Source organism: Pleurodeles waltl, chromosome 9 (assembly GCF_031143425.1).
Source record: "Pleurodeles waltl isolate 20211129_DDA chromosome 9, aPleWal1.hap1.20221129, whole genome shotgun sequence".
NCBI classification, from domain to species: Eukaryota; Metazoa; Chordata; class Amphibia; order Caudata; family Salamandridae; genus Pleurodeles; species Pleurodeles waltl.
This window is the reverse complement of record NC_090448.1, coordinates 745,226,406-745,251,729: the sequence shown is the minus strand read 5'-3', so window position 1 is coordinate 745,251,729 and position 25,324 is coordinate 745,226,406. Positions and strand designations below refer to the sequence as shown.

General features: G+C 44.4%; 1 protein-coding gene across 1 annotated transcript in view; it reads right to left on the bottom strand.

The window, feature by feature from the left end:
* The window catches only part of OVOL1 (ovo like transcriptional repressor 1), a 45,323-nt gene extending 30,682 nt beyond the window's left edge, over positions 1-14,641 (bottom strand). The window contains exon 1 of the mRNA XM_069207872.1: positions 13,746-14,641. Within this exon, the coding sequence (XP_069063973.1) occupies positions 13,746-13,845 (100 nt within the window). The 5' untranslated portion in view covers positions 13,846-14,641. The remainder of the gene's footprint in view (positions 1-13,745) is intronic.
* Positions 14,642-25,324: the final 10,683 nt, after the last annotated feature.

Genomic DNA, 25,324 nt, shown 5'->3' with positions numbered 1-25,324 from the left:
CCACCCGCCATAATACCAGTGCATGATAGCCTATGGCACTTGTAATACTGCAGACAGGATGTCTGTCATGTTTTGATGGAGTATCACTGGCAAACTCTAAAGAAGGACCAGTGTCTCTCCAGTTTATGCCCATGTTTGCATTTTTCTTTGCCCATTTTTCGTGTGTATCAGTGGCTGCCTCGATGTGTTTTCTCGGCCTGTGTGTATTCAAATGCGTGCCCACCTTTCTGCATCACAACACAGGCAGACAAAATCGATGTGGCAAAGACAGAGTGAAATGATCAATTCAGAAATGGCAGATGCCACAAAGATTTTTCCCTGTGAATTATATTCGACTGTCATCAGAAGTTGTGGTGTTGGAAACATTGTAGGTTCTTTGTCTTCAACAATGTGTTATTTTTAATCCACTACCATGTGTTCCATTGATCTTTTCCTCAACTCAAATGTTCATTTGCATTTGACTCGTTAAAGAGTTGCAGATAGTTGATCATTGGGAGAATGCACCTGGGTGGTACAAGCATTTTTAATTGAATAGCTTAGAGAGTCTCCACGTTGTGACAACGATTCTGTATTTTTCACTATGAAACAAGACAGAAGTTTTAGATAAAGAGTAACAGAATCGGTTTCATTTGACAAAATAGACTTAAAATCTAGAATACAAATACAATGCAGGAAAGCCTGCAACCCCAGAATACAAACCTGTCTCTAATTTCCTTATTAAAGATACATTGTGATGCCTGTAGTCGTCTGTAACAAGAACATTTCGTAGCTATTCAACTCTAACAATTTATTACAGTTGAGTTGTGACATCATAAAGCATGCTGACAGAGACAGCAACCAAGGTGAAAAGCAGATCACGCAGCATCATTGCAGCTGCAGTATAAACAACAAAGAAGAGAACTGATATTTCGTCAATATCTGATTTCTAAAATGAACAGTGATTAGAAGAAAGGGGAGATTTATAGTGAGATGTTTATGTTTTTCGCACATAGGATAGAATCTCTCAGCTTGCAAACAGTCATTCTGAGCTACAACCCTTTTCCACCCTAATTTAAATTAGACTGTTTCAAATATGTTTTTATAACAAATTAGCATCTGCCTTCGTCTGCTGTCATAATATTTCTTTCTTATGAAGAAGCAGACCTCAGTGATGTAAGAGGTTTGATTAAAAGAGTAATTGAGTGACCATATATTGTAAGAAAATACCCTGTTTCATAGCTTAAAATAATACTGCATGTCACTTGGGAGTTCCATGACCTCTTGAAGGAATACAGTCCCAAACTTCTTGGGTGATCTGCAATATCCTCATATCGTAGAGCAAGCAGGGAGTTACTTTATCTCAGGTATAAAGACAAAACACAAATATCTACAAAAATGGCTACCTGGTATTACATTCCCAAATCATGATTTACTTAATTCCCACCTATTGTAGCATTGCAGCAAGTGAAACTGCACTGGGAAAATGGGTGTTTGGACCCCAATAATTGCAGTCTCTTAATACCGAGATCTGGTTAGGGGGGCCATTTTCCTTACTTGCATGAGACTCATGGCACTCTTGCTGAGTCACTGTATCATTGTTTACCTCTAGTGCTATAATTTTTGGGCAGAAACGTGAGATGGTGGTATTGTGTGCATATCAATATTTTGGCATACAGATATTTTGTATAGTTTGTAATTTTTCTGTTTACCTTTTTGGGCCATTATTGCTATAGGAGCTGCTGAGTTCTTCTGGCAAGACTCATCCTGGACCTCCCGATGTGTATCCACATCTCTCCTCACCTCAAAAACCTCCACTGGCTCCCTGTCCAGAAAAGATGCCAGTTCAAGACGCTCACACACGCCTACAAAGCCTTTCACAAACAAGGACCTTCCTACATCAACCACCAGCTGAAATTATTTCTTCCCTCGAGACGCCTGCACTCCATTTCACTCACCCATGTCCCCTGCATCGATCGAAACCGCATCGGGGGCCGCGCATTCTCCTACATCGCTGCCAAAGCCTGGAATGACCTCCACCTCTGAACCGCACCCTTCCTGGCAGACTTCAGAAAGCAACTCAAGATCTGGCTTTTCGGCGCAGATGCGTCAACCTCAGCGCCCAGATACCCCTAAGGGTGCTAGTGTTGCGCTTTTAAAAAGACTGATTGATTGATAAGAAAGCTCTTCTTGCACACTATGCAGGATGTTTTCCTGTGCAGTGAGAAAGACAGAGCTGACATATTTAATCACATAGGATAAACTATTGCTTAACTATGTATTAAAAAAAGAATAAGAGCAGTGGTCCAAAGATTTCCTCAGAACCCCTACCACCTGCACATGAGATTGCTGGAGCTGTCGAATACCGTGATGCAAAGTATGGATTCCACTTCATGCCTCTTTCTTCTTCCACCCTACTCTTCCTGTCTCTTTATTTGACTTGTTCATCAAGTGACTCAATTGCACAGTGTGAAACTAGAAAAACTGTGATAAATCTCAGCTTCGAAGCTTGATGTGCAATCCTAGGCAAATATTTTATTCCACAGAGGCTCTTTTTTTCTTCATTATCACACTTCAGAGCACCTTCAAAAACATGAGTTCACAATGTGCACTTTTCAAAAATCTCTTTCAATTTATTTAATAGACCATAGTGTTGCTCCATCTATAGTAAGAATTTAGGCTACACATAAAGTATACATGACAAATGGCTTGTCTCTTAGTTCACCAATGTCATTGTCATCAGGTTGGGGTGGAATGTTCCAAGTTTAAAAACTATCACTTTTAATAAATACTTCTCAGTGTAGTGATATAATCTCACGTACTGTGGTGAAGCACTTCCATATGTTAAAGAAATAGACTTTTTTTGAATTTTGAAGACACTTTAACATAGTTGTACATGATGTGTGTTGTTTGATATACCTGCAAATATTTTCATGGCTCAGTGTGTACATGGGCTCTTAGAGCCAAGCCAAACGCATGGCTCAGCTCTCTCTGTTAATCTGCTGGCTCAAGCACCTTTATGTCTCATTACTGTTCTAGGTAAAAATCTCAAAAATAAGTCATATCCCTAAAAATGAGCGCTGGTGCAGGCCACCTGCAAGTGTAGCTCAAATAAAACATGGGCAAGTGTGGTGAATTGTCTCTTCTCTTTGATGTTCACACTCACAGAATCTTAAAAGTCTAGATGTAAGGGACTTTGAAGACCAGTGTTTTGATTGCTGGACCAAAAACGTCCTTGCTTGTGCAAAAGCCGATGGTGTACTTTTGAAATTCAGAATTTTACTGTTAAGGAAGTGAACGCTCATTGGCCAATTAAGCATCTAAGTTTCCTTGAAGGAAATTCCATCTTGCCTAAGACAAGAGGTACTTTTAAAATATGCAATCTTGGAGTGAGGATCAGCTAAGAACAAGGCTCTCCGGTTTCTAATGTCCATGCATGAGTAACACAAGTCCAAGTTTTTGCTTTGCATTTTGGTATTTGTAGTTGATTGTATAATGGGATGAACAAGACACCAAGTCCAGAGTGCAGTTTAAATCAAGTCTGGATGAGCTACTCACGCATAGAGGTGTGAAACTCCAGATCTCTGTAAGAATGAAAAATGGAAAATATTTTTTTCTAAAATGGGATTGTAGTGTATAGCTCTGCAGTGGCATATATATAACATTAATTACCCCAGATGAGGCACTGAAGAACTACTTTTGGAAATATTGACTTTATGGATTTATTAGTTTGGACTTCTAAGACTTCAAGTCTTATGTTTCAAGGGTCGGTAGGAATACTTTGCTGTTTTTGGTGTACTGCAATAGAAACAGCTTCTCTTGGCTCCTGCTAGAGGGTTCTTTACACATTTTACTACCAACTATTTTAACCATTTCAAACTAACTCTCCCTTTCAGAGATCATCAACACCTAGGCAGCCTCCATTTTTTAAACGTGTTCCTTGTCTAGTGTTTTTTATCCGTTCTGCAATTTCTTTTATCTTTGGTGGGCAGGACTTATTTTTCACAACTAGCCTTCACGCAGATCAAGAAAGGGAACTGCAGAAAGAAGGGAAAGGGATGGAGAGGTACACACTGACAAAGGGAAGGGGCAGGAGCAGAGACATCTTAAGAGTTTTGGGGGCCCTGGACCAAATGTATTTTGGGGGCCCGTCTTCAGAAGAGCTTTGAATTTATGATCCAATTTCATTTCTTTAATGCCCTCTTTGGCCAAGTCACTGACAGTGCGCAGGCACATTGTCTCAAATTCTAAATGTCTAATATTCATGGATAGTGATGTGTTTTCAATATTGTAGCAGCAGCAGCTCACTGATATTACTGTAAATAATAGCTGTGATGCCCTCCCATTTCTCATAGGTGAGGTCCTGCTTTGATCTAAAAGAGACTTTTTAATGGATGTTGCATGAAACAAACACAACATTTCTCTGCAAAATGACTTGTAATAGACTCTCAGGCATCACCCATCCAAACATAAATGAAAGAAAAACGATATTTAAAACAATCTGTTTAAGAATTATTCAAGGTAACCAGGGCAACACTCTGCAGAACAGAGGAGACCCCTGAAAGGCCGGGGCCCTGGGCTAGAGCCCACCTTGCCCATGCCTTAAAAGGTCATTGGGAAGAACAGGGATTCATGGCCCGGAAGTAGGGCAGACAGCTGAAGAAGGAACACATTCTCCCCCTGTGCCTGCTACAAGAAAGAATTATAAATGCATGCAGTTGGTTAATCTGCAAGTCTAAATGCTGCTTGGGGACCAGTATAGGCCTTAATTGAAGGAGTCATCTGACATTTCATAGTGGCAAAACATTATTCGTTCTGAGAGATACTGCAAATGATGTTACCAGTTCCGAAATGCCTACTTTAACAACAACCTATGATTTTAAAAAAAAGTTTTCACTAGGTAAAGTCTGATTGTATATTACTAGAAATGTAACTTTTGAAAGCACAGCAAGCATTTAAACACTGAATTATTTTTACACATTTTGTGGTAGCCTATCTTATACAGTGTGCAGTCTCTCTTACACACTAGAACACTTTCTTAAACTTCAGCAGCCCATCTCATGCTGCTTTTAATACATTTTAAACAAATGACAAACATATTTGCAGTGCTTTCGGTCCTAGGCTGGACCCTCACAGCACTACAGATATGCATAACACTATTCCCCACTGCACAAACCAGGATTAAAATCTGTGAAATTCGTTGACACACTCAGGCACCTGAAGTAATTGCAGTAAGCAACTGAGCCTTCCTAACAGATCAATGCATTTCCAACAGATTAGTTTAACTTGCATTTCCTTTTCAATTAAAATTGTGTTCATCAAATTGTATATGCAATCATCTGTACTAGAGACCAACAAAATGTTTGCAGTATATTATGTTCTTTTTAGCCCTGCCATCAAATTCACTGCACTCAACATCACAGTTCCCATATTTCTTTCTTACGTACTTCAGCCACCGCTTTGGGGGACCTGAGGGTCGGTTCTATCATTAACTGACAATATTGGGGTGCTGCGTTCTTCTAGCAAAGCTTTGGTGAGGAAGAAACACCCAGGTTTACCTTTTACTGGTACATTTGCTAAGCAGTTGGAGGTTGGAAGGCAGGGCCTTTTCAGTTTGTTTGCTCAGGGTCCTAACCACACTTGCTGTGATATCAACAAAACACACAGCGCGCCCTCACCACTATCGCAGCTGTTGCCTCACTGGGGCGGGCCGACAGTCAGGAACTCCAAAAACAAGCATTTGCAAAGCCAATAGGTTTCGCCTATGAGAAATATATTGACTTTGACATGGCTTGGAGTAAAAAATTTAAAAGTGCTTTGACGTGGCCAGCATTGACCGCTCATAGTGTTTTTTTTTTTTTTTTTTTACTTTAAACCATGTTGCACAGCAGATCAGCTTCTGTGCAACATGTAAAAAAACATTGGCAAAGCCAATGTAAATAAACATTGGCAAAGCCAATGTATTTCACATAGGCGAAACCTATTGGCTTTGCCAATGTTTGTCTATAAAGTCAACAGAAAGCACATCAACGTTTTGACTCAAGTGATTCAATTTAGGAATGGTGTCTTTATTAGGACATAGAAGTAGACGTCTACAACAAAGCATATATACATTCTTAATGGATAATACAACATATTTGTAAAACCTCGTGAGAGTTTTTAAGAGAGTGGGTAGCCTTACCTCTTTAAGTATAGAGATATAAGGAATACTGTTGATCTGATTCAATCAGTTTGAGTACACCAGGCTACGATTAGGGGAAATTAATTTGAGACCTGTTTTGGGTGTAAGCCAGTTCAGGGAGCACGAAGGGTAAACATAAGCAGACATCTGTAATCATAAATCACCAGGTGAGTGAAGGAGGGGACCCCCAAGGGATGCTAAGTGTGGAATGCCCAACAACGCGTGATCGGGAGCAAAACCCAGAGGTGAAGACAGTAGCAAAGTCGTCTGACCCGCGTGGGTGTTATACATGCCAACGGACACATTACCCCATGATTATTGTGCAGGCCCAGATAGAAATTAATATAATGTGTCACTGCATGCCAGAAAATCTGCATATAAGACGGTGTTGCAATGGAGTATCCATCTTGTGCTCACCAGAAACGTGCTTGTGTCAAGGAAACATCATTGTGTGTTAGAAAATGAAATCCAGTATACTGAACAGAAAAATAAAGTCTTGTCCATCTTGCGGGAGTGCAGTTGAAAGAAAATCAACCCCACAACATGCGGGGACAAAGACCTTCGGAACCCCGAAGGTGTATTCAAGGGAGCGCACTTTGCATGATATGAGAAAGGAATAGCTTTCGGGGATGCTTATCCACCTTCCTGTCAAAATGCACATGTGCACTTAGAGATACCCCACGAACAAGGGATTAACAACGGGTAAATTGAACAGTTTAAAGAGTCAAACACATTAAAGATTATTAAAGAGCCGAGTCTCTGCACTCACATCAGTGTCGGAGCAATCACTGGGAATGGACGGCCAGTGCGTGATTCTGCACGTCTGTGTTTAAATGGACAGACATGCACATAATGTGCTTGTGGGAACCAAGCAACTTAGGTATGAGCCTGTTGGTAGCAACAGCTACTAATGGGAGTGGGCAGGCAGAGGATTGCAAGGCAGTATGGGCCATATGTACAAACACTTTTTCCCATAGACACAGAATGGGGAAAAACCTTTGCTACATCTGGCACTATATTCTGTGTGGGAAGTATAATGATGTTAGAGGTTATACACAAAAATAATAAAAATAAAAGTTAATAGAGCGTGCAAGTGAGTGCGACTGAGTTGTTCGATTGAGTTTAAGTAAACTGTCTGAAGTTAACAGTGTTAATGCGTGATGGTGCGTGTACATCACAGAGTGTAAAGTTACAGTCACATTTTCCACTCTCAGTGCTCAAGAGAAGGGGCAGACCTGGATTTGCATACAGTTTAATTTGTGAGTAGGCAAAGTAAAAATCAAAGGTAAGAGAAAGGGAGAGTGAGGCTCTCGCAAATTACCCATGGTGTGGAAAAAAGGCTCCAAGTAGTTAACAAGCACTGTCCAGGCAAAACATAAACAAATGTTTGACAAAGGAGGATGAAAACAGAACTTGAGCCATGGGACACTGAAAAGAGAACCACACGAGAAACAACTGGAAATAGTATGCAGAGTATGCTACAGCCAATAGAAACAGAGGAAAATTAAATGGTAAGCACACAAACCAATGAAAAGTAATGGTAGGTTGTACGCTGCTTTTATGATTTATATTAAATACAAAAGATTTTACCAGCACAGCACGAGCTCCATACAGGCGAAATCTAAAAACAAAAAACTAGCCCCTCCTGATAGTGAAGCATGCATTCACATCAGATAGCACAATTCAAATGGTTGGAAATGAGGAACAAACACCACATTTACAGTCATCATCCAGCCACCACAACATGCCCCCTTTTTTCACCCAGACTATAATTTGTGTTGTTTCATGGCTATCCTCCACCCCCCCAACCCGCCCAAACACTTGTGGCAGGGGATGGACATGGTTGCTCTGTGATTAGGGTGACCAGATGACTCCTTTTCACTAGGTTACAACTTTTTCAGTCCTGGTTCTTTATTTAACATATCGGTGTCTTCTGGGAGTTTTAGTCTTGGTTAATTTTAATTGGGCCAATTGGACCATTGCACTTGATAGCAATGATATGTATGTAAAGGTAGAGCCCAGGAATGGAAAATTGGTGTCTTAGTGGCACAAATCCATCTTGACACCCTATCTGTGAAGCTCTGGTAAAGAGGGGATTCAGAACTCTAGGGGACATAAAAGGAGCAAAGGAAAGATGCTGAATTAGAGTGAAATTGCAACACTCTCTTGTCAGAATCCTAAAAAACAAATTCTTTAATTTGAACAAATCTTTCTTTTATTTGCCTTGAAACATCGCCTTCAGGAAACTCTCACACAAGCATTATAAATAGAGGTATTGCTCAGGTAACATATGCTTCACCCCTACTCAGTTTGCCTTAAAGTAGTGTGTAATAACTGTACAAAAACACAATGGCACGATCTGTTTGAGGTTCAAGAACTTGTTCTAAAAGTAATTAGAGAGAAGAATGTTTCAATAGTGCTCTAAATGTGATTACTGCATAGCCACATCTGGAAATGCAGTTCAAACCCAGTAGAGGGAAAGCGGCTTCCACAAGACGTTTATAATTCAGAGAAATACTGTGCAAATTCCAGTCTACTTGGCAACCACTGACCCAAAGGAAACTTATTAGGGTCAGGCACATCAGAAAGGGAGGGTGACCCTAAAGTAAGTATATGGGCAGCAAAGAGTTCTGGTTAAAAGCACTGTGAGCTATTGCAAGAATTGTTGGTATTGGTGGTTTCTATGTGGGCGGTTTAACAGAGGTTGGTTTGATAGCTATTATATTGTATTAATCATGGCAGAAGGCCGTTAGTCTGAAAGAAGTGTCCATATCAGGGTTGAATTTAGTTAGTGTAGACCGGTCACATTAAAGAAGCCACTCTAGCTCATTGCCTGTCATGACTGCACCATTGTGTCGAATAAAACGTTGGATGGTAAAACACTGAAGAAGTGAGAGTCAGGAAATTGTGCAAATGCCAGGTAAGTGATAGAGTGAGAGTTTGGATGTCGTTGATTAGTGGGGCATAGCTGGCAAGTGCTCACAGCTGCCAGGTTTCCCATGCCCATGTATGAAGTCCTGCTCCAGTTCACGATTTTTTTTTTCTTTTAATTGTGGAACTTGTAGTGTTGTTTTATAATGGAATAAACAAGAATACAAGTTCCAGAATTCAAAGAAAGAAACGAGACTGGAGCAGCACATCACGCGTGGACCCGGGGAACTTAGCAGAGCCGAGTGATCTCTGCTCATGTTAACACCTTTAGCCAGATGTAGCCTTTTATCCACCGGTAATTTGCACACTGTGATTTTTAATCGCAGTGTTCTAATAGAAGAAAACTACAAGTCCCAGAATGCAAAGTTATGAAGGCTGCAAAGCCAGGACTGACCGAAAGTGCTGCACATCATGATTTGGGTCCACTTGGTACTGATGTTTTTATGTAACAGGGAACTAGCTGTAGAAAATGAGCTTTGTGGTCAATAGACAATCAGAAAAGGAGAGTTTCTATGTCCTCTCACGCTAGATTCGCAGAGCGAGTAAACCGACTTTGTTGAAATTGGGCTCATCCCCTGTATAGGATGTCCATCTAGATCCCAGTCAATTGCAGGATCTTGGAGCATGTGCGTCTGTCTTCAGGGAGGAATGCAGAGCTCTCAGGATTTCCAAACCATCCTATCTCGTTGAGCCCAAGTTGTTTTTCCTGTGCATTCTGAGACTTGTATTCCTGATTTTATAATGGTATGAAGTGAACTACAAAACCTATAATGAAAAGCAAAAACCTGGACCGGGTGAGCTGCTCATGGATCAACCTAAGAAAGTGAGAAATCTGCGAGTTTTGCTTTGGCTACAAGAACAGGCACATTGCTAAGGTTGCGAGATGGCTCCTAGCATTCAGGGACCCCATATTCCAACTTTGGGTGTCTCCCTTTCAAATCGCTGCATTCAGGTGTGTTAGTTCAATTGGTTTATTTGACATGAACGAGGAACGTATCTCCCAGAAAGCACTAGGTCATATAAGGAAAGCCATGCTTCAGGTGACATTGAGAAACCTAGTAACCTTAGATTGTCTTTGAAAGCCCCGATTTACAGTTTGTGCTTCAGCCCTTCAAACTATGTAACAATTAGTCTATCTTCAAAAGCTAAAATCAGTGTGACTGTTGATGTCCCCAGCTTCATCCGTCAGTAGGTCAAACAAGCGGGGTGTTTTCTTTGCATTTTGGGACTTGTAGTCCAGGTGTTATAAAGGGTTTTACAGGACCCAGAGGTAAAGCAAAAAAACGGGACTCGCTCGTGAACCTCGTGCTCTACCACTGTCAAATGGTCAAAAACGCTCACTGGAGGAAGAGTTGCGCTGTTGCTGTTTAGCGGAACAACTTTCCACCGGCAAGTTCCAAAGAAACTGTTCCACTGGCGAAAGAGTTCCTCCAGGCAAACCTGTCCTTCTCAGGGGTCTAGGGTAGAGGGGGCGGATACAGGGTTGTTGCAGGTTTGATCGTATGTGACCGAGAGGTCATCTAACGAAACCGCCCCCAACACACACACCACCTCACTGCAGAAGAGTTTGTAGTCGGAGCCTCCTAATCGTGACAATATCTGCTACACAGCCCACTGTATGAGAAAAGACACACACCCCTGCCCTCCCCTTCCCCAAACCCAATTATCTGAGCCTCCTACAGTTACACCAAGAGCCGGAGATTAGTCGAACTTTTCATCCAGAACAAAGGCGGAAGTGCCGACAGCTAACGGGAGAGGCCATTCAATCATAGCCCTGTGCATGTTGCTATTTAGGGAGGGGCCTGTTAAACCGACCCGCCTCCCCCCACCGGGCATGTTCAACCACCGGATAACGCAGCTTTCAATCCAAATTGCACTTTTGTTGGTTTAGGGGGCAGATCGCCCCCTCCAACTGCAGGAGAGATTGTTCGTGCATGATGAAACCCCTTCTCCTCCTCTGTTGTATAAGGGACACTTTAAGTCCGAGTGTTGGCAAAGTAGGCCCCTCTGCCGAATAAGACGTGTAGGCCCCGGGTTTTGATTAGGAAACCCATCCCCGAACACCATAGCCAAGTGGTTAAATTAGCGCTTGTGTGGACTACTTGCTGCAGAGGCGTTTGCGTGCCTAACCTGAGTATAAATGTTTACTTCCTGGTAACAATAATTCCCATTCTGGAGCGTCTAGAGAATGAATGTAATTTGCGGCGTGCGCTGTGCAATACGAACGTGGCTATAGGAAAAAGCCCTGCAGCGGCTGGGCTCAGATCAGTGGCTCAACATGTTCAGGTGCCCGTTAGGATAAACAAAAAAATCAACTAAGGGGTGTTGCTGTGCAAACACAACGCTGATACCACAATTGGGCATTCCACGGAATTCTGTCAAAGCGTTCACATAACATACATTCTTAGTCACAAGATGCGGGGTACTTTTTTCGTAATTTTCCAAGTTTGGCCTTCAGGTTATGCACAAATCTCGGCAGTGGACGCTCTCTGTTGAGCTAGATTTGAAAACCGGAATGCATGAATATTGCAATAGCATTTTCATAATGCTTTACTACCGCTGACGAGGTACCGATGGGCTTAGTGGCGAGTACCACGGTAGTCCGGAACCCGAAGTTAGTTGTTCATTTGGTGGGTTTGTTTGTTGGGATCGGTTTTGTGTTCTTTATATTTACCCTTCCACGCATTTATCACAGTCTCTGTGCTACAGTCACCAGACAGATGGGATTGCTATGGAGGTGGAGAGACAGTTCATGCGAATGATTGGTGGGGTGAACAGGCGGTGTCCAGGAGGACTGGTTGTCACCCTCTTCAAGACAAGTCCTTCTTGGGAGCTGTTTCTTGTTCCTTATTGTGAACACTGTCCAGTGTAGACCTTCAGGGTCGGGCTGAGACAGAAAACAGTCCCGGGCACCAAAATAAAATTGGCCGGATTAGCGAATCACATAGCAAAAGAGTGGCCCATGTTTGCAAACCGGGCAGTTTTGAACTTGTAAAGTCAAGCTGTTTAGGTGTTTGCAAGGCAGGGGAGACTGAATACATTTGTGCTTGCTGCAAGTGTTAAAATGCTGCATGGCTGCTTGCTTCCCTTTTTTTCTCTTCGCTTACACTTTTTTACCATTTTAATTTACCATTCTAACATGGCCCTCCACCATGTTAGAGTGGTATATTAAAATTAGCCTCTATGATTCGTGACTCATGCGCACTCAAGCAGCATGAACTTCACAACCATCTTGGAACCAGTATTCTAAAAAAAAAACCTGTTTCAAGATTGCAGGCCCTGCATGCGTGTGCATCTGGAGGCAAGCGTGCCATTGGGAAAAACACTATCTGAGCTAATGTAGCCCGGCCTTTCCAGAGCTGAGAACTATCTATCGGCTTGCCAAAGTTTTTTTTCGAAAACATCAATGGAGATGTCATAGGCTCTTACTTTTGGGGTGGTTTTTATTCAGCTGGTGCCATTTCTGCAACAGGAATTTGAACCGGCAACTTCTGTGGCACTGCAAAAAGGCCTAAGATGAGAGCACCGCTATTGATTTTAGGGGAACGGGAAAATGACGTCCTGATTACTAGGGGACCGACCGGGCTGCTGTATTTGCCAGGTGTGAGAAATATTGTGAAAATAATAATTTTCAGGTGGAAAATGAGGAAACAGTCCCTATCAGTAATACCTAATTGGTAAGAAACTGCGTTTCTGGCAAATGTCTGATAAACCAAATACACCTATGTTTAAAGTACCCATTTGGTACTTAAACTTTTCTCAATAGGGCTGAAGTGTCGGCATGCTCGGTGCTTCTCTATGTGAGCACAATCAGTGCCTGTTGCAGGTCGCCCTCATGACAGAGGGCACCTGACAGCTGTGATACAAATGGCGTGACCTGCTTAGGCCAAGACACGTACATGCGACAACAGGCGCGCTGCGACATGACCTATACACGTTGACCACATGCACTGCTGGGGTAATCTCTTACTCTTCACTCCTGTGTATGCTGTGCCCAACGTAGAGTCAGTCCCTCCTACCGACCCCGCACACCCCTCCCCATAAACCAATCAACATCACTCCATTCTTTCTTCCCTCAGAAGAAATCCGTTACTTCCATCGGTATCATCTACGACACTAAGAACGCATCTCCCCCATTCACAACAGATCAGGGCATCCTGCAGCAGGCCCGATTACAGTTAGCCCGAGTGGGTTGAGTGCCTGCTGCCCACACAGTGTTAGGCATCCTTGTTGTAGCCAAAACAGCAATAATTGCCGAATGCCATGTAATGGGTATCATTTGAGGGATTTAGGGTCTGTAAAAAAAGAATAGGTTGCATTTGTGTTAAAAACATCGATTGGCACACCCTATAGCCGTTTCCTGATTACAACACTTCCCCATATCAGCAAGCCACTTGCCTTTAGCACTGCGATCAACCCTATAGGAATAGAGGTTGGAGCGTTAAGGTCGACCCCCACCAACCCCATCCCATCCCCCCTTCTCCCCCAAACCGCAAAACTCAGAGACCTGAAGGAAGGACGTGATTAACAGTGCAGCAGGTGCAGTGACACCGTGGGCCATGGGCGCAAGGGTGCCAGACGACCCCCCCCCCCACTTCAATCACAGTACGACCCACCCAATAAAGATTTCTACAACCTGGAGGAGCCCCGGGCTCACCTGGGATGTAGATCTCGCCCCTCTCCTCGTCGGGCACCTCACACCACTTCCTCCTGCTGTTGGACGCAGAGGATTTCTTGATCAGGAAGGCCCGAGGCATGCTTCTTGGGGTCTCGGGCAATGTGAGGACTTCTACTGGGGGTGTCGTACCCCTCTCCAGAGAATCGTCTTCTGGGGGTGAACGAGTGCCTCGCGACCGTTCTTTGAGGGTCTCTACCTGGAGGTTCCGACACTTTGTGTGCTTTCCCTGGGGTTGCCTGGAGTCTCTGTCGGGGTGCACGGGGTGCGTGGCTCAGCCGCTTGCTCCGGAGTAGGTAAGTCTCCTGAAGAGAGCCCCGCAGGAGGAAGGTGTTGGGTGACAGGTTCCCGCCCCTTCCGAAGGTGCACCGGGCTGGTCCAGGCAGCTCTCTTTTTGAGAGACTTTTTACGCGGTCTCCATCTCGTTTCTTTTCTCTTTTGCAGGGTGCTTAGTTTCCACCTCCTGGAACTTTACGTTTTGCTTCACCTTTTGTTTTGCGGCTTCGGTCTCTCCGCCCTTTGTCTCTCCCACCTTTGTATTTTCACTTTCTGTTCTTTAATCCTGTTTTTCTCTCTACGTCTGCCCGTCTTATAGTGTGCTTCTACTTTCTTTTTATATTCTCATTTCACTTCTTTCGATGTCTTCCCTTGTTTTCTTTCGAATTCGCAATTTTCCTTTTATATTTTGATCTTTTTTTACCCTGCTTTAGAAATCTATGTTCAGTGCGCGCTTCCTCGCCTCCTTGGGCTTACGGTTTGCAGCGTCCTGTTATTTGTCGCAGGTTTGAGGGTGGCCGGACTTCTCTGGTGGAGTGTGTCGCCGACAGCAGGAAGAGACCTGACTTCACGATAAGTGATAGGAGGAAGACTATAAACCTGCTTAGAGAGGGGAGGAGACGCCTGCGCTAAGAAATAACGGTGACATCCACGTCTTTGGATGTACCTGTAATACCGGTTTTCAACCCGCTTCCAGGAGAAGGTGGATCTCCCTCTCCGGGAGGGGAGAAACTGCAGCAGGCAGGAGAGCCCCACCCGCTGTGGTTACACCTGCCCTCTCTGAATGCCTTTCTGAAGAAATCACAGTTTCTAAAGAAGCAGGCAGGGCGGGAGGGGCCGGCTGAGGTAACGTTATTGCTGCAGTTTGCCAACATTAGAACCCCAAAAGGAGGCGGCGGGCGTCTGTCTGTGTTTTTTTATCAAATGGTGCCTCAGTGCAGGGTGGGTCCAAAATTGTCAACAATAGGCTCCTGTTTACTTGCTGAAAAGATAAAACGTGCATGCTACCAGCGAAGCTTGTGAGAGACCAGAGCTAATACTGTGGTGCTGGGGCCCAGGGGTGTGAGAGGCTGATCGCATCCCAGTTATGTCTGTGTTTTTTAAACTAGGCAGAAATGTCCCATTTTCCACCAAAACAGACGTGAGTTTTCTGGTGAATATAAGTCAAAGCAGTAATGTCCACGTGTGTGTACACTTATCTCCGGGTGGCCGTTCTGTAGATTTCATCTGTTTTGACATTCGTCGTGAAGTCTGTATTGGGAGTCTATCCTCTTGTGGGGAGAGACTTGACCCTGTGCAGCACTGTTGCACTGGCTTTTTTTAAAAACTATTTATTCGTTGAATTTTCAGTAACAAAGAAAAACATATATGGTACAGAATAAAGACATTCTCTAGAATAGTCACAATGTACTGGCACTTAGGGACGTCACAACATCATTTCCGCTAGGCTCAACATATCATAGCAAACAATTTTCTTCATTAACCTGTATTTAAGCTTCGTTGCCTAAGATCCCACAGCAGAACGTTATATCATGCAAGGAATAATCATGTCTAGTAAATTATATATGTAACAAGAAATAAGAGGACACCCACATTGACATGCATGCAAAGCGCAAAAAGCGTTCATCCAGTAAGTCACCATTTTACAGCTGGCATATTATCCTCCATCTCCATGGTGTGTTCATCCATGTACACCATCCCTTTCGCAACTGTATAAACCCCCTGTGTTTGTAAACAGTTAATCAGGGGGGTCCATATGTCTGGGGGACGTGACCTTAGTGGTATCATATCCCAATACAACTGGAGCTGTTCCGGGCAATATGCAGAGTCCCTCAGCCAGTCCGTTTTGCAAGCGACCCCACTGCGGCACCATCTCATGGTTATCCTGCGCTTGGCCATGAGAAGCATCATGCCAACCAGTTTTCCAATGCCCAACAGGACATTCTTCACAAACCCTAAAAGGGCCGCCAAAGGCGTGTGAGGAATGCCATGTCCACCACCCCAAACACATCCTGCCAGAATTTGCACACCCTGGGGCATCCCCTGTCAGCATGCAAGAAGTCCGCGTTCACGGACGAGCATCTCCGACAACAGAAGTCACTACGTAGTCCCATGCGGTATAGTGTAGAAATTTAAAATGAATTAACCACAGTCAATAGTTTGGGGGAAAATGTTCTGATATGTGCACAACAATACTTCCAGTCAGCATCTGTGATAGGTGCCCCCAAATCTTGCTCCTACAGGCTCCGTGAGTTAGGACAAGCTATCAGCGCCATAGACTGTGTGATTCTGTATAGCTTAGTGACCATACGGTGTGGTGTTATGGATGTTTAAAGTGTTTCCAGTGCCTGGAGCACGGTCAGCGCCGTTGGAAAGTCAGCATGCTGAGCTCTATTCACAGCCTGAAGCTGAAAATAAGTGAGCCTACAGAGTGGAGTGTTTGAGGCCCCCTACAGCACCTGATCAGTAGTAATAAATTGTTGATCTGGGTACCGGGCACCCATGGAGGTCAACTGGATTCTCTGTAGCCTCAATCAGGTGCCTGCATCGCCAGTGATGGGGATCCTGGTTTAATCCAGAAGGAGCATGGAAAGTGCATACAGAACCGCCGATCCCACTCTGCGACGTAGGTCATGCCACGCAATCACATTGCAGGCAACCATATCAAGCCTAGTCCAGGGCCTTCCTCGAGGCAAATAGAGGGCTCTTGACAGTTGGCAGGGCCACACCAGGTCATGCCCTGGGGTAGTGCAAGGCAAAAACTATACTGGGTGTATCAAGGAGTGCGCAAATTGCACCTGGGCACAGTCGTGGTACAGATCCATGTCTGGCGCCAAGAGTCCCTCCTGCTCGAAGGGCAATGTAAGCAATTCCCATGACTCCAATCGTCACCCACCCGCCCATACAAAGGAAGTTAACAGTGAACGCAATGTCCTCCGAAAACACAACTTGAATGCAGCAAGACACGTGTAGCTACTAAAATAATCACAGCAGTAGAATAATGATAATAAACAGAAAAAATAAATAGCTCAACAACGAATATGTGTGCAGTGGATATATATTTATGCGTGCACACAGTAAAGCTAGATAATTAAGAATTAAAAATGCATCACCATGGAGATCAAATCCAACATCATCCTTGTTTTTGCCAACGTCAAGCTTTGGAACCCTGGACAGCTGAGACAGGAGAAATTTTCCCCAATGGGTTTCTGATTTTTCTGAGCAATGCGTCCACCCTCAGAAATGAGTTCCTTCTGCCTCAGCGCCAAGTTTCCCTACCTTATATACCTTAACCAAACTGAAGAGGAAGGTTCTGGTAACCTCCCCCCTCCCTTCGAGTAAGTTGTGAAATTCAAGTGCTTGCTGTACTTGTTCAGTGTTTAAAACACACACAAAAGGATTGGGCAGATGCCAAGGTTTATTTCCAAGACAGAGACGTACCCTTCTCTGCTATAAACATTCTCAGCCTTATACACTCTATCATCGTTGCATCCCCCATGTTATGTTCCCTTCCCTAGTGAAAAAAGCAAAACATGTTCAATGTAGAGAACAAATTGTGCAAGGAAAAATACCTGCGTCTCCTATGAGATGGCATTTGAAGCTAAGCTAAGCACTAAATGCAGTCGGTGGTCAAGATGGAATCAGTGATTAAGTACAGATAGCATTACAGTATCTCAAGGGTACCATCACCCAGCTCAGGGGGAACTCTAAGGCAAATGGAGCAGTATCTTCCGTCTGTGGCAACTCCACAGCTTTTGCCCAAGAGATCCTCGAAGAGCATACATTCGCGTATAATGGGGTCTAGCTTGGTCTGTGGGTCGCAAAGGTAGAGCACCACAACATCTGTGTACTTCAACACCAGGATAGTTTGGGGTGTAAAGACTAAACCTCTATGTGTGTGTTGCTGCCTGAGGCGCGCTGCAAGTGGCTCCATCGCCATGGCAAACAACAGTGGCAAAAGTGGGCACCCTTGGCGGGTGTCTCTGAGAACTGAGAAGGGCTCAGTGACCGAGCTATTAATGCACAGTGTATTAGAGGGTTCAGCGTACAGCAGTCAGCCCAGACTGATGAACCTAGGGCTTAATCCTAACCGGGTCAGGAGCGCAAAAGGTACGACCAGTCCAGAGAGTCAAACGCCTTGGTAGTGTCTAGAAATATTGCTGCTGCATGGTCCCCAGGGCCAACCGACTGTACCACTGCAAAATAAGTCTGGAAAATTATGAGTGGTGGACCTACCAGGAACAAACCCAGATTGGTCCGCCCCAACAATGGTCGGCAGCAGGGAAAGTACTCTCGATGCTATCAGTTTAGCCAGGATTTTATTGTCCACATTTATTAAAGATAATGGGGGTATGAGTCACATTTAACCGGATCCTCATTCGGCTTGAGAATGGTTACTATTAATGCCTCATGAAGGGAGGGCGGGAGAAGGCCCCGCTCTAGCGATTCAGAGTACATTTCTATGAGGTGCGTCCCCCTCAATTTCGTGTATTCCTTATAAAACACAGCTGTTAGACCATCCAAACCCGGCACTTTCTCTCCTGGCAATTCCAGAATGACCTGCACTATGTCTTCCTCAGTGAAAGGGGCATCCAAGTATTTTCTGTGACCGTCATCCAGCCACAACAATTGGAGCTCATCAAAATAGTCAGTGTACATTTCATTGTGGGGAAGAGCATTAGCCGAATACAGGGCGGCGAAAAAGGAACTCATCGTCCGCTGCACTGCCTCTGTTCCCAGCTGTAATCCTTCTTGCTCATCCTCCAATGCCACTACGTAATCACTGGCCCATGGTCTGTGCAGATGATTAGCAAGCTTTTTTCTGGATCTTTCACCTTCCCCATACCATCAGGCCTGCGCATTTTTCCGCAAAAAACGTCTCGCATCTCGCTGCTTCATCATACTTGTCAAGATACCTTCTAGCCGGTGCCAGGAGTATAATGTCACCAAAGTCATAGTAACGCCTCTCCAGATCTCCCAGCTTATACCCCAAAGTTGTCAGTTTGCGGTGCAGAGCACGAAGGACACCATGCTACTTAGCCAGACAAATTCCTCTAATAACAACCTTGAAAGCCTCCTAGAGAGTCCAAGGTGACTGCACAGAGCCCTCATACCAGGCAAAGTATTCTACAATGGCCTCCCGTACCTCCACCCTGCAGGCTTGGTCACGCAAAGCCCCCGCTGGGAGACACCACAGAAATGCACGCTGTATTCCACTCAGAATTTGCATCACCAAAAGCACAGGAGAGTGGTCTGAAAGTGTATGTGGGCAGTGCGCCACTTCTATAGTCCAGGAGTCCACATCCCCGGTAACAATCCACATATCTATGCAAGACCAGCTGTTGTGTGTGGTGTTAATGCGCGTACCCTCTCTGTTATGTCTGTGTTGTGCATGCCATAAGTCTACTAGCCCATTTCCCGAAATGATGGAGCACAGCATTCTTGAGGCACCCGGGTGCGGGAGCCTTCCCTCGCTTCTGCTTCCACTGGCTTTTTGATAACGATGGAGGACATTACTCATCTAACATTCACTTGATTTAAGGAAGCTAAACCTGTTTAATTAGAATCGTGATTTACAAAAAAAACTGTTTTAAATTCTTTATACATTTCGCTTCATCAAGATAATAATCTAGGGCTCGTTCTATGTATAAGGTATACAAAGACCCTCGAGGAGATGGTGGCTTAAAAAAGAATAAAACCAACAAAGTGGACCTGTTACGGTGAAATCCTGATAATAGCTTGAAAAGAAAGGGAAGAAGAGCTTGCAGAAAAACTTTATCAGGGTGGAAACCCCAAACACGATTATGAACATAAACATACATGGTTTGGACATAAATGGTTTGCACTCTAACACTTGGCAAATGTGATGTCCGCTCGACATAGAAAACGCCCAACATGCATGTTGCAGGCGTGTCTTATGCATGGGTTCAAAAAGGGAGAATCATTAATTGGACAATGCTGTGTTTGATTCTGAAGGAGAGAACGATTTGGTGACAAGGTAACATTTTCATTGATCACAGCGATGGTGAAAAGGTGATGGCAGAACATCTGAAATAAACAGTAAAAGCAGTGAACTTTATTAAGAAAAAGTGGCAGTGAATTTTAGCCAAATAAAAGGTAGGGAACTACTGTTATTTCTTGGCACATTCTAGGGTTAGTCTGCTTCTCCAACAACCAAATGCAAAACTTCTTCCATTCGAGGACATTTGATAATATTTTTCATGGAAACGGCCTCTTTCACAACATTTATGCAATGCCAGGGATGATTTAAGTGTCTTTCCTGCAGGTTCTTGGGAGCTAAGCAGTCAGTCTTAGAGACGGAAGACTGTGGAGCCAGATCTTGTTTAATATCCTGGTCAAGAAATCCAGATTTCATGGAAGATGCCTGTGTGGCATTTGAGGCAGGAAAAGGTCAGGATATTGCGACTGGAGAAATGGGGAGCATTTTAGTTATAATTTTTCTACTTGATTATTTCCTCAGGGAGTAAAACACTTGGTGGCAACGTGTGAAGAAATGACTTTGATCAGTAACAAAAGAATATTTAATTGCCTTGGCTCAGGCATTATGACTGGAGTGTCAAACTTTGCGCATCTCATGGGGCCAAATAAATCATAATCTGATGCTTCCAAACCAGTGAAGGCATCATTGAACACCCCGTTGTTGAGAAATCATGTGTGTTCTTCAAGGATATACACGTTAAGCTTCCCCCTGGTTGTTTTGAGTGCATGATAGGTAGAATGCCGAGATGTGGAAATTTCAAGCAAAGATCAGGTGCTAAATATTCCGAATTTCTTCGGAAAAAGCACTGGATCTCATTCTTCTCTGAATGTTCTGATAATACTCCTTTGTCCTGTCAAATTAAAAAGGAGTTTAGTGTTCTGAAAAGCAGGAAGTACCACAGTCCCTTGTCAACAATCTTCCTTTTATTGATAGATTGTTCACGTTCCCACCACAACCTTGTAGTGAAGAATCTGTCGTGATGAGCTGTGGAGGAAATTACTTTTGGAAGGGCACTTCTCTCAACATGTTTATACTTCTGGCACCACCAGGAATGTATGAAAAGCTACAATGGGCAGTCGTATTGTTGTCCCAATCCTCTGTTCACTGGTATGACTAATCCTCTAGATATTCCTGCAGAGGCCTCACAGAGAGCACAAGTCTAAGAATATGCATGATGCCATATGGACCAGAAATAAGGAGATCTGTAGGGTCAACTGGTCCGAGGGTGCATGAGATTATTGTAATGAAGATTATAACACAGTGTGACCAGTGAATGATATACCTTTCTGACCTCTGTGTGTCCAGGAATAATTCTACTTACTGAATTAGTTGCACTGGAATGATTCTGAATGTGTCAAATAGTATGTAAAGTCCCAATTCTGCACAAAATATCCCACCACCTTCTAATGTCAGTTGGATTTGAACAATTTGTTGTCCAGATATAGGTAGAGTTTTGATTTTTTTCCCACAGCCATTCATTTGGAAGGCACACGCAAAACTGATCCTGCAAATGGGGTGCAGCACAAACAAGTAGCACATTTCTTCCTTGATCCATTTCTTTGCAGTCTTTAGATCTGTTATGTGCTGGAACTCATTTTTGATCCCTGTTTTATAACTACAACCTATTGGGATAAACCCCTTCATTTTCTGATGTTTTGGAGCTTTTTTAGTTTGCCTTTTTTTGTTAAGGTTTGCATTTCCTGTGTCACCCGTCCAGTGCTTGAAATGGAAAAATTAAAGTGCAGGTACTCTGTGGCAGAGTACCTGCTTGTTTCCTAGAAGTGCCGGTACTCTCCAATTAAAAGTATTACGTTTTTCCTGAGATGTGCCGGTACTCTCCCTCTCAAAATAAAAAAGTGCCGGTACTCAGTACCGGACAGTACCGGCCCATTTAAAGCACTGCACCCGTCCCAAAATGGTTTCAACATAACTGGGTGGATATTGGCTGAGAGCTCAGTAAGCTGAGCTTGTAAGCATTCTATACCATGCCTAGCACCCATCTGTCTTTTGATGTACTATGCCATGCTGATAGGTAGATAGTATGGATTCCTCCCACTGAAGACCTTAGCAATTGAGGCAGAACGAGTATTCCACTGTTTGATTGTGGCTGGGACTTTTCCATGCACTGCTGACAGTTATCATTTTATCTGCCCCTTGTGGACCGTTTTTGACCCCGGCAGAAGTCTAGGTTTGGGTTTTGCAGGTTCTGCAGATGATGTGCAGGTTCAACCAGTTAGGCCTTTGAACTCGCTGATGGAAGAATCAACTCCACTGGACGTGAGCTGCATTCTAGGGAACTTTTTTTTTCTCAAAGCCAGTGATTTAAGGATGTGAATGTGAGCTTTTATTGAGCATAGGAATTGAGGTAAGGTATTTAGGGCCACCCTGAAGCTGCCTCCGGAGAGCTCACTCGAATTGTAAACATTTTCAAATGTCAAATGTCTTGATATGCCACCAGTGACCAGGAGCAGAAATGACGACGTTGGTGTCATTTCGGTAAGGGACCCCTGTATTTTGTCTGTGTAGGCACCTCCCAATGCTTAGAGGGAAGCTTGATCTACCCTGTGGGAGTAAACCCAGAAATAGCCTCATCCTTTCTGTTTCCCCAAAGCTCTGGTTGAGAACTGAGACAAACTCCCTCTTCTTCAAAGCTCATATAGGGCATCTCGTGACCTATTTCATGCCTGAGTAGCATGAAAATATGGAAGGTCTACCACACAAACTATATATTTGTTCTTTCAAGGTTAAGAAAGCTAAACTCCTACCTTCAAGAAAAAGGCTGAATGTGGTGGATGATACAGTAACAAAGGTATTACATAGGCAGCGAATATTTATGCCTGTACAAACAAATGCTTTGCCTAATAAAATCTGCTCTGCATTTTGGGACAGTGACACTACTAGACTCCGTAAAGGAGCCGTGTACGAAGGGGATATCTCTTCTTCAAGTAAACAAATTCCAAGTTAATTTGAAATTAGATTTAGTTTAAGATGTGGAGCACAAGAACCACCATAAGTAAACACAACACATCTTTTCCACTAAAAAAAATAAAATAAACAAATATGAAACTCCAAAAATAGATTACATAAGTAATTTGCATACGTGTAATGCAACTTATACATTACTATAGATAAGGGCATTTATGCATCATAAAGTTTATTATACCTATATAAAATTAAAAAACAATGGCCCTCATTATGACATTGGTGGTAAATCCCGCTTACCGCCATGCCAACTGCTGCCAACATAACGCTGCTGCGGCAGATAACTGCCAAGCATATTATGACACACACATACCAATCCGTCACTATACAGCCACACACACAAGTCCGCCAGCCCAAAGGTCAGTGATAAACTGGTGGTAGCAAAACCCACACTGTCATGCCAACAGAACTACGCCCACAGCATTATGACCCATGAATCACTGCGGCAGACATTCAATGGCGGTAAACCATTGGCGGTACATACCACCGCGCTCAAAATCCACACACTCAAACAAAACTACACCACATTGGACAATTCAAACTACACACACCTGACACGCATACATACATCACACCCACACCACTACAAAACACACACCCACAGCACCCACAACCCTTTACGACTACAAACCATTGGCAACAGAGAGAGATACATCAAGAGAACCCACACAACCAAAGCCACATAACATCATCACCTATACAACATCCAGGCACCTTACATCACACACCCCAACACATCACCCCACACACCCTCACCCACACCACTCACACTACACCCATGGCACCACAACAACACCCCCGATTCTCTGAGGAGGAGCTAAGGGTCATGGTGGAGGAAATCATCCAGGTACAGCCACAGCTATTTGGATCACAGGTGCAGCAGACATCCATTGCTAGGAAGATGGAGCTATGGCGGAGAATCGTGGACAGGGTCAACACTGTGGGACAGCACCCAAGAACAAGGGATGACATCAGGAAGAGGTGGAACAACCTACGGGGGAAGATGCGTTCCACAGCAGCAAGACACCAACTAGCTGTACAGAGGATTGGCGCTTGACCCACACCTCCTCCCCCACAACAAACAACATGGGAGGAGCAAGTCTTGTCAATCATGCACCCTGAGGGCCTGGCAGGAGTAGGAGGAGGACTGGACTCTGATAAGTCAAATCTCTATTACTATCACCCCCAAACCTGCATGCCATCACAAACCCCCACCCTTACCCTCACTCCCATCACTTCACCACCTCCCATACCCCACCATCACAACCCACTTATCATAATACCAAGCCCTGCATGTAATACCATTGCATGGACACCCCTCACAGACCTGCATGGAAACCTATCACCACTGCATGCACACTGGCGAGAATCACATAGCCCACCAAATAGCAACTCACACAAAAGCAAATCTGCCAGGGCAACAACAACCATAGAGGGCAACACACCCATGCACATGATGTCACACGCAGAAACAATAACACTGCATTTACATCCCCACAGGTCCCCCAGCCAATGTCACCAGAGAAGAGGTGCCACCAACATCCAGTCCCCCCCCAGTAGAGGCCCACAGTGATGACAGCAGCTCCGCTCACCTGGATCTGGATGACCAACCTGGCACATCAGGGATCTCCGGACAGTCGGCTACCCAGGCACACTCTCACACCACCACAGAGCATCCACCCAGAGGGCCCATACCTCTGTCCACAGGAAACATCAATCAGCAGTGTGTCCACCACTACAGGGACCCTAGGCCACCCCACAAACACAGGATGATCAGGGACCTGGGGTCAGTGGCAGTGGGCACACGGTTCAGGGGACAGAGGCACAGGACAACAGGAAAGCTGGGAGGACTGCTGTGCTACAGGGAGAGGACAGGCCCAGGGAACTGACTCTCCAGGAGGCACTCACCACGATCCTGGGAGCATGCCAACATTCCCAGGATACACTGGGCCAGATACTGGACAAGTTGCAGGAGAACATGCGGCTGCAGGGGGGACATTACCTGGGGATAAGGGAGCACTTGAAGGACATCAACACCACCCTGGTCTCCATTGCAGGGGTGCTGGCAGACATGGCCAGCACTATGAGGGAGGCAGTGGCACCCTACCAGGCCTCTGCCACTAGCCTAGCCAAACCAATGACCAGCCCTCCACCTCCCATGCCGCTAGTGGACAGCAGGCCCCACCACAGGACCAACAGGCCACCAGCACCCCTCCCTCGGCAGAAGGAGAACCACCCTGCAAACATTTCCTGCGATCCAGGCAGAAGCCAGAGACTATTGCCAAAACCCAACCAGGAAATA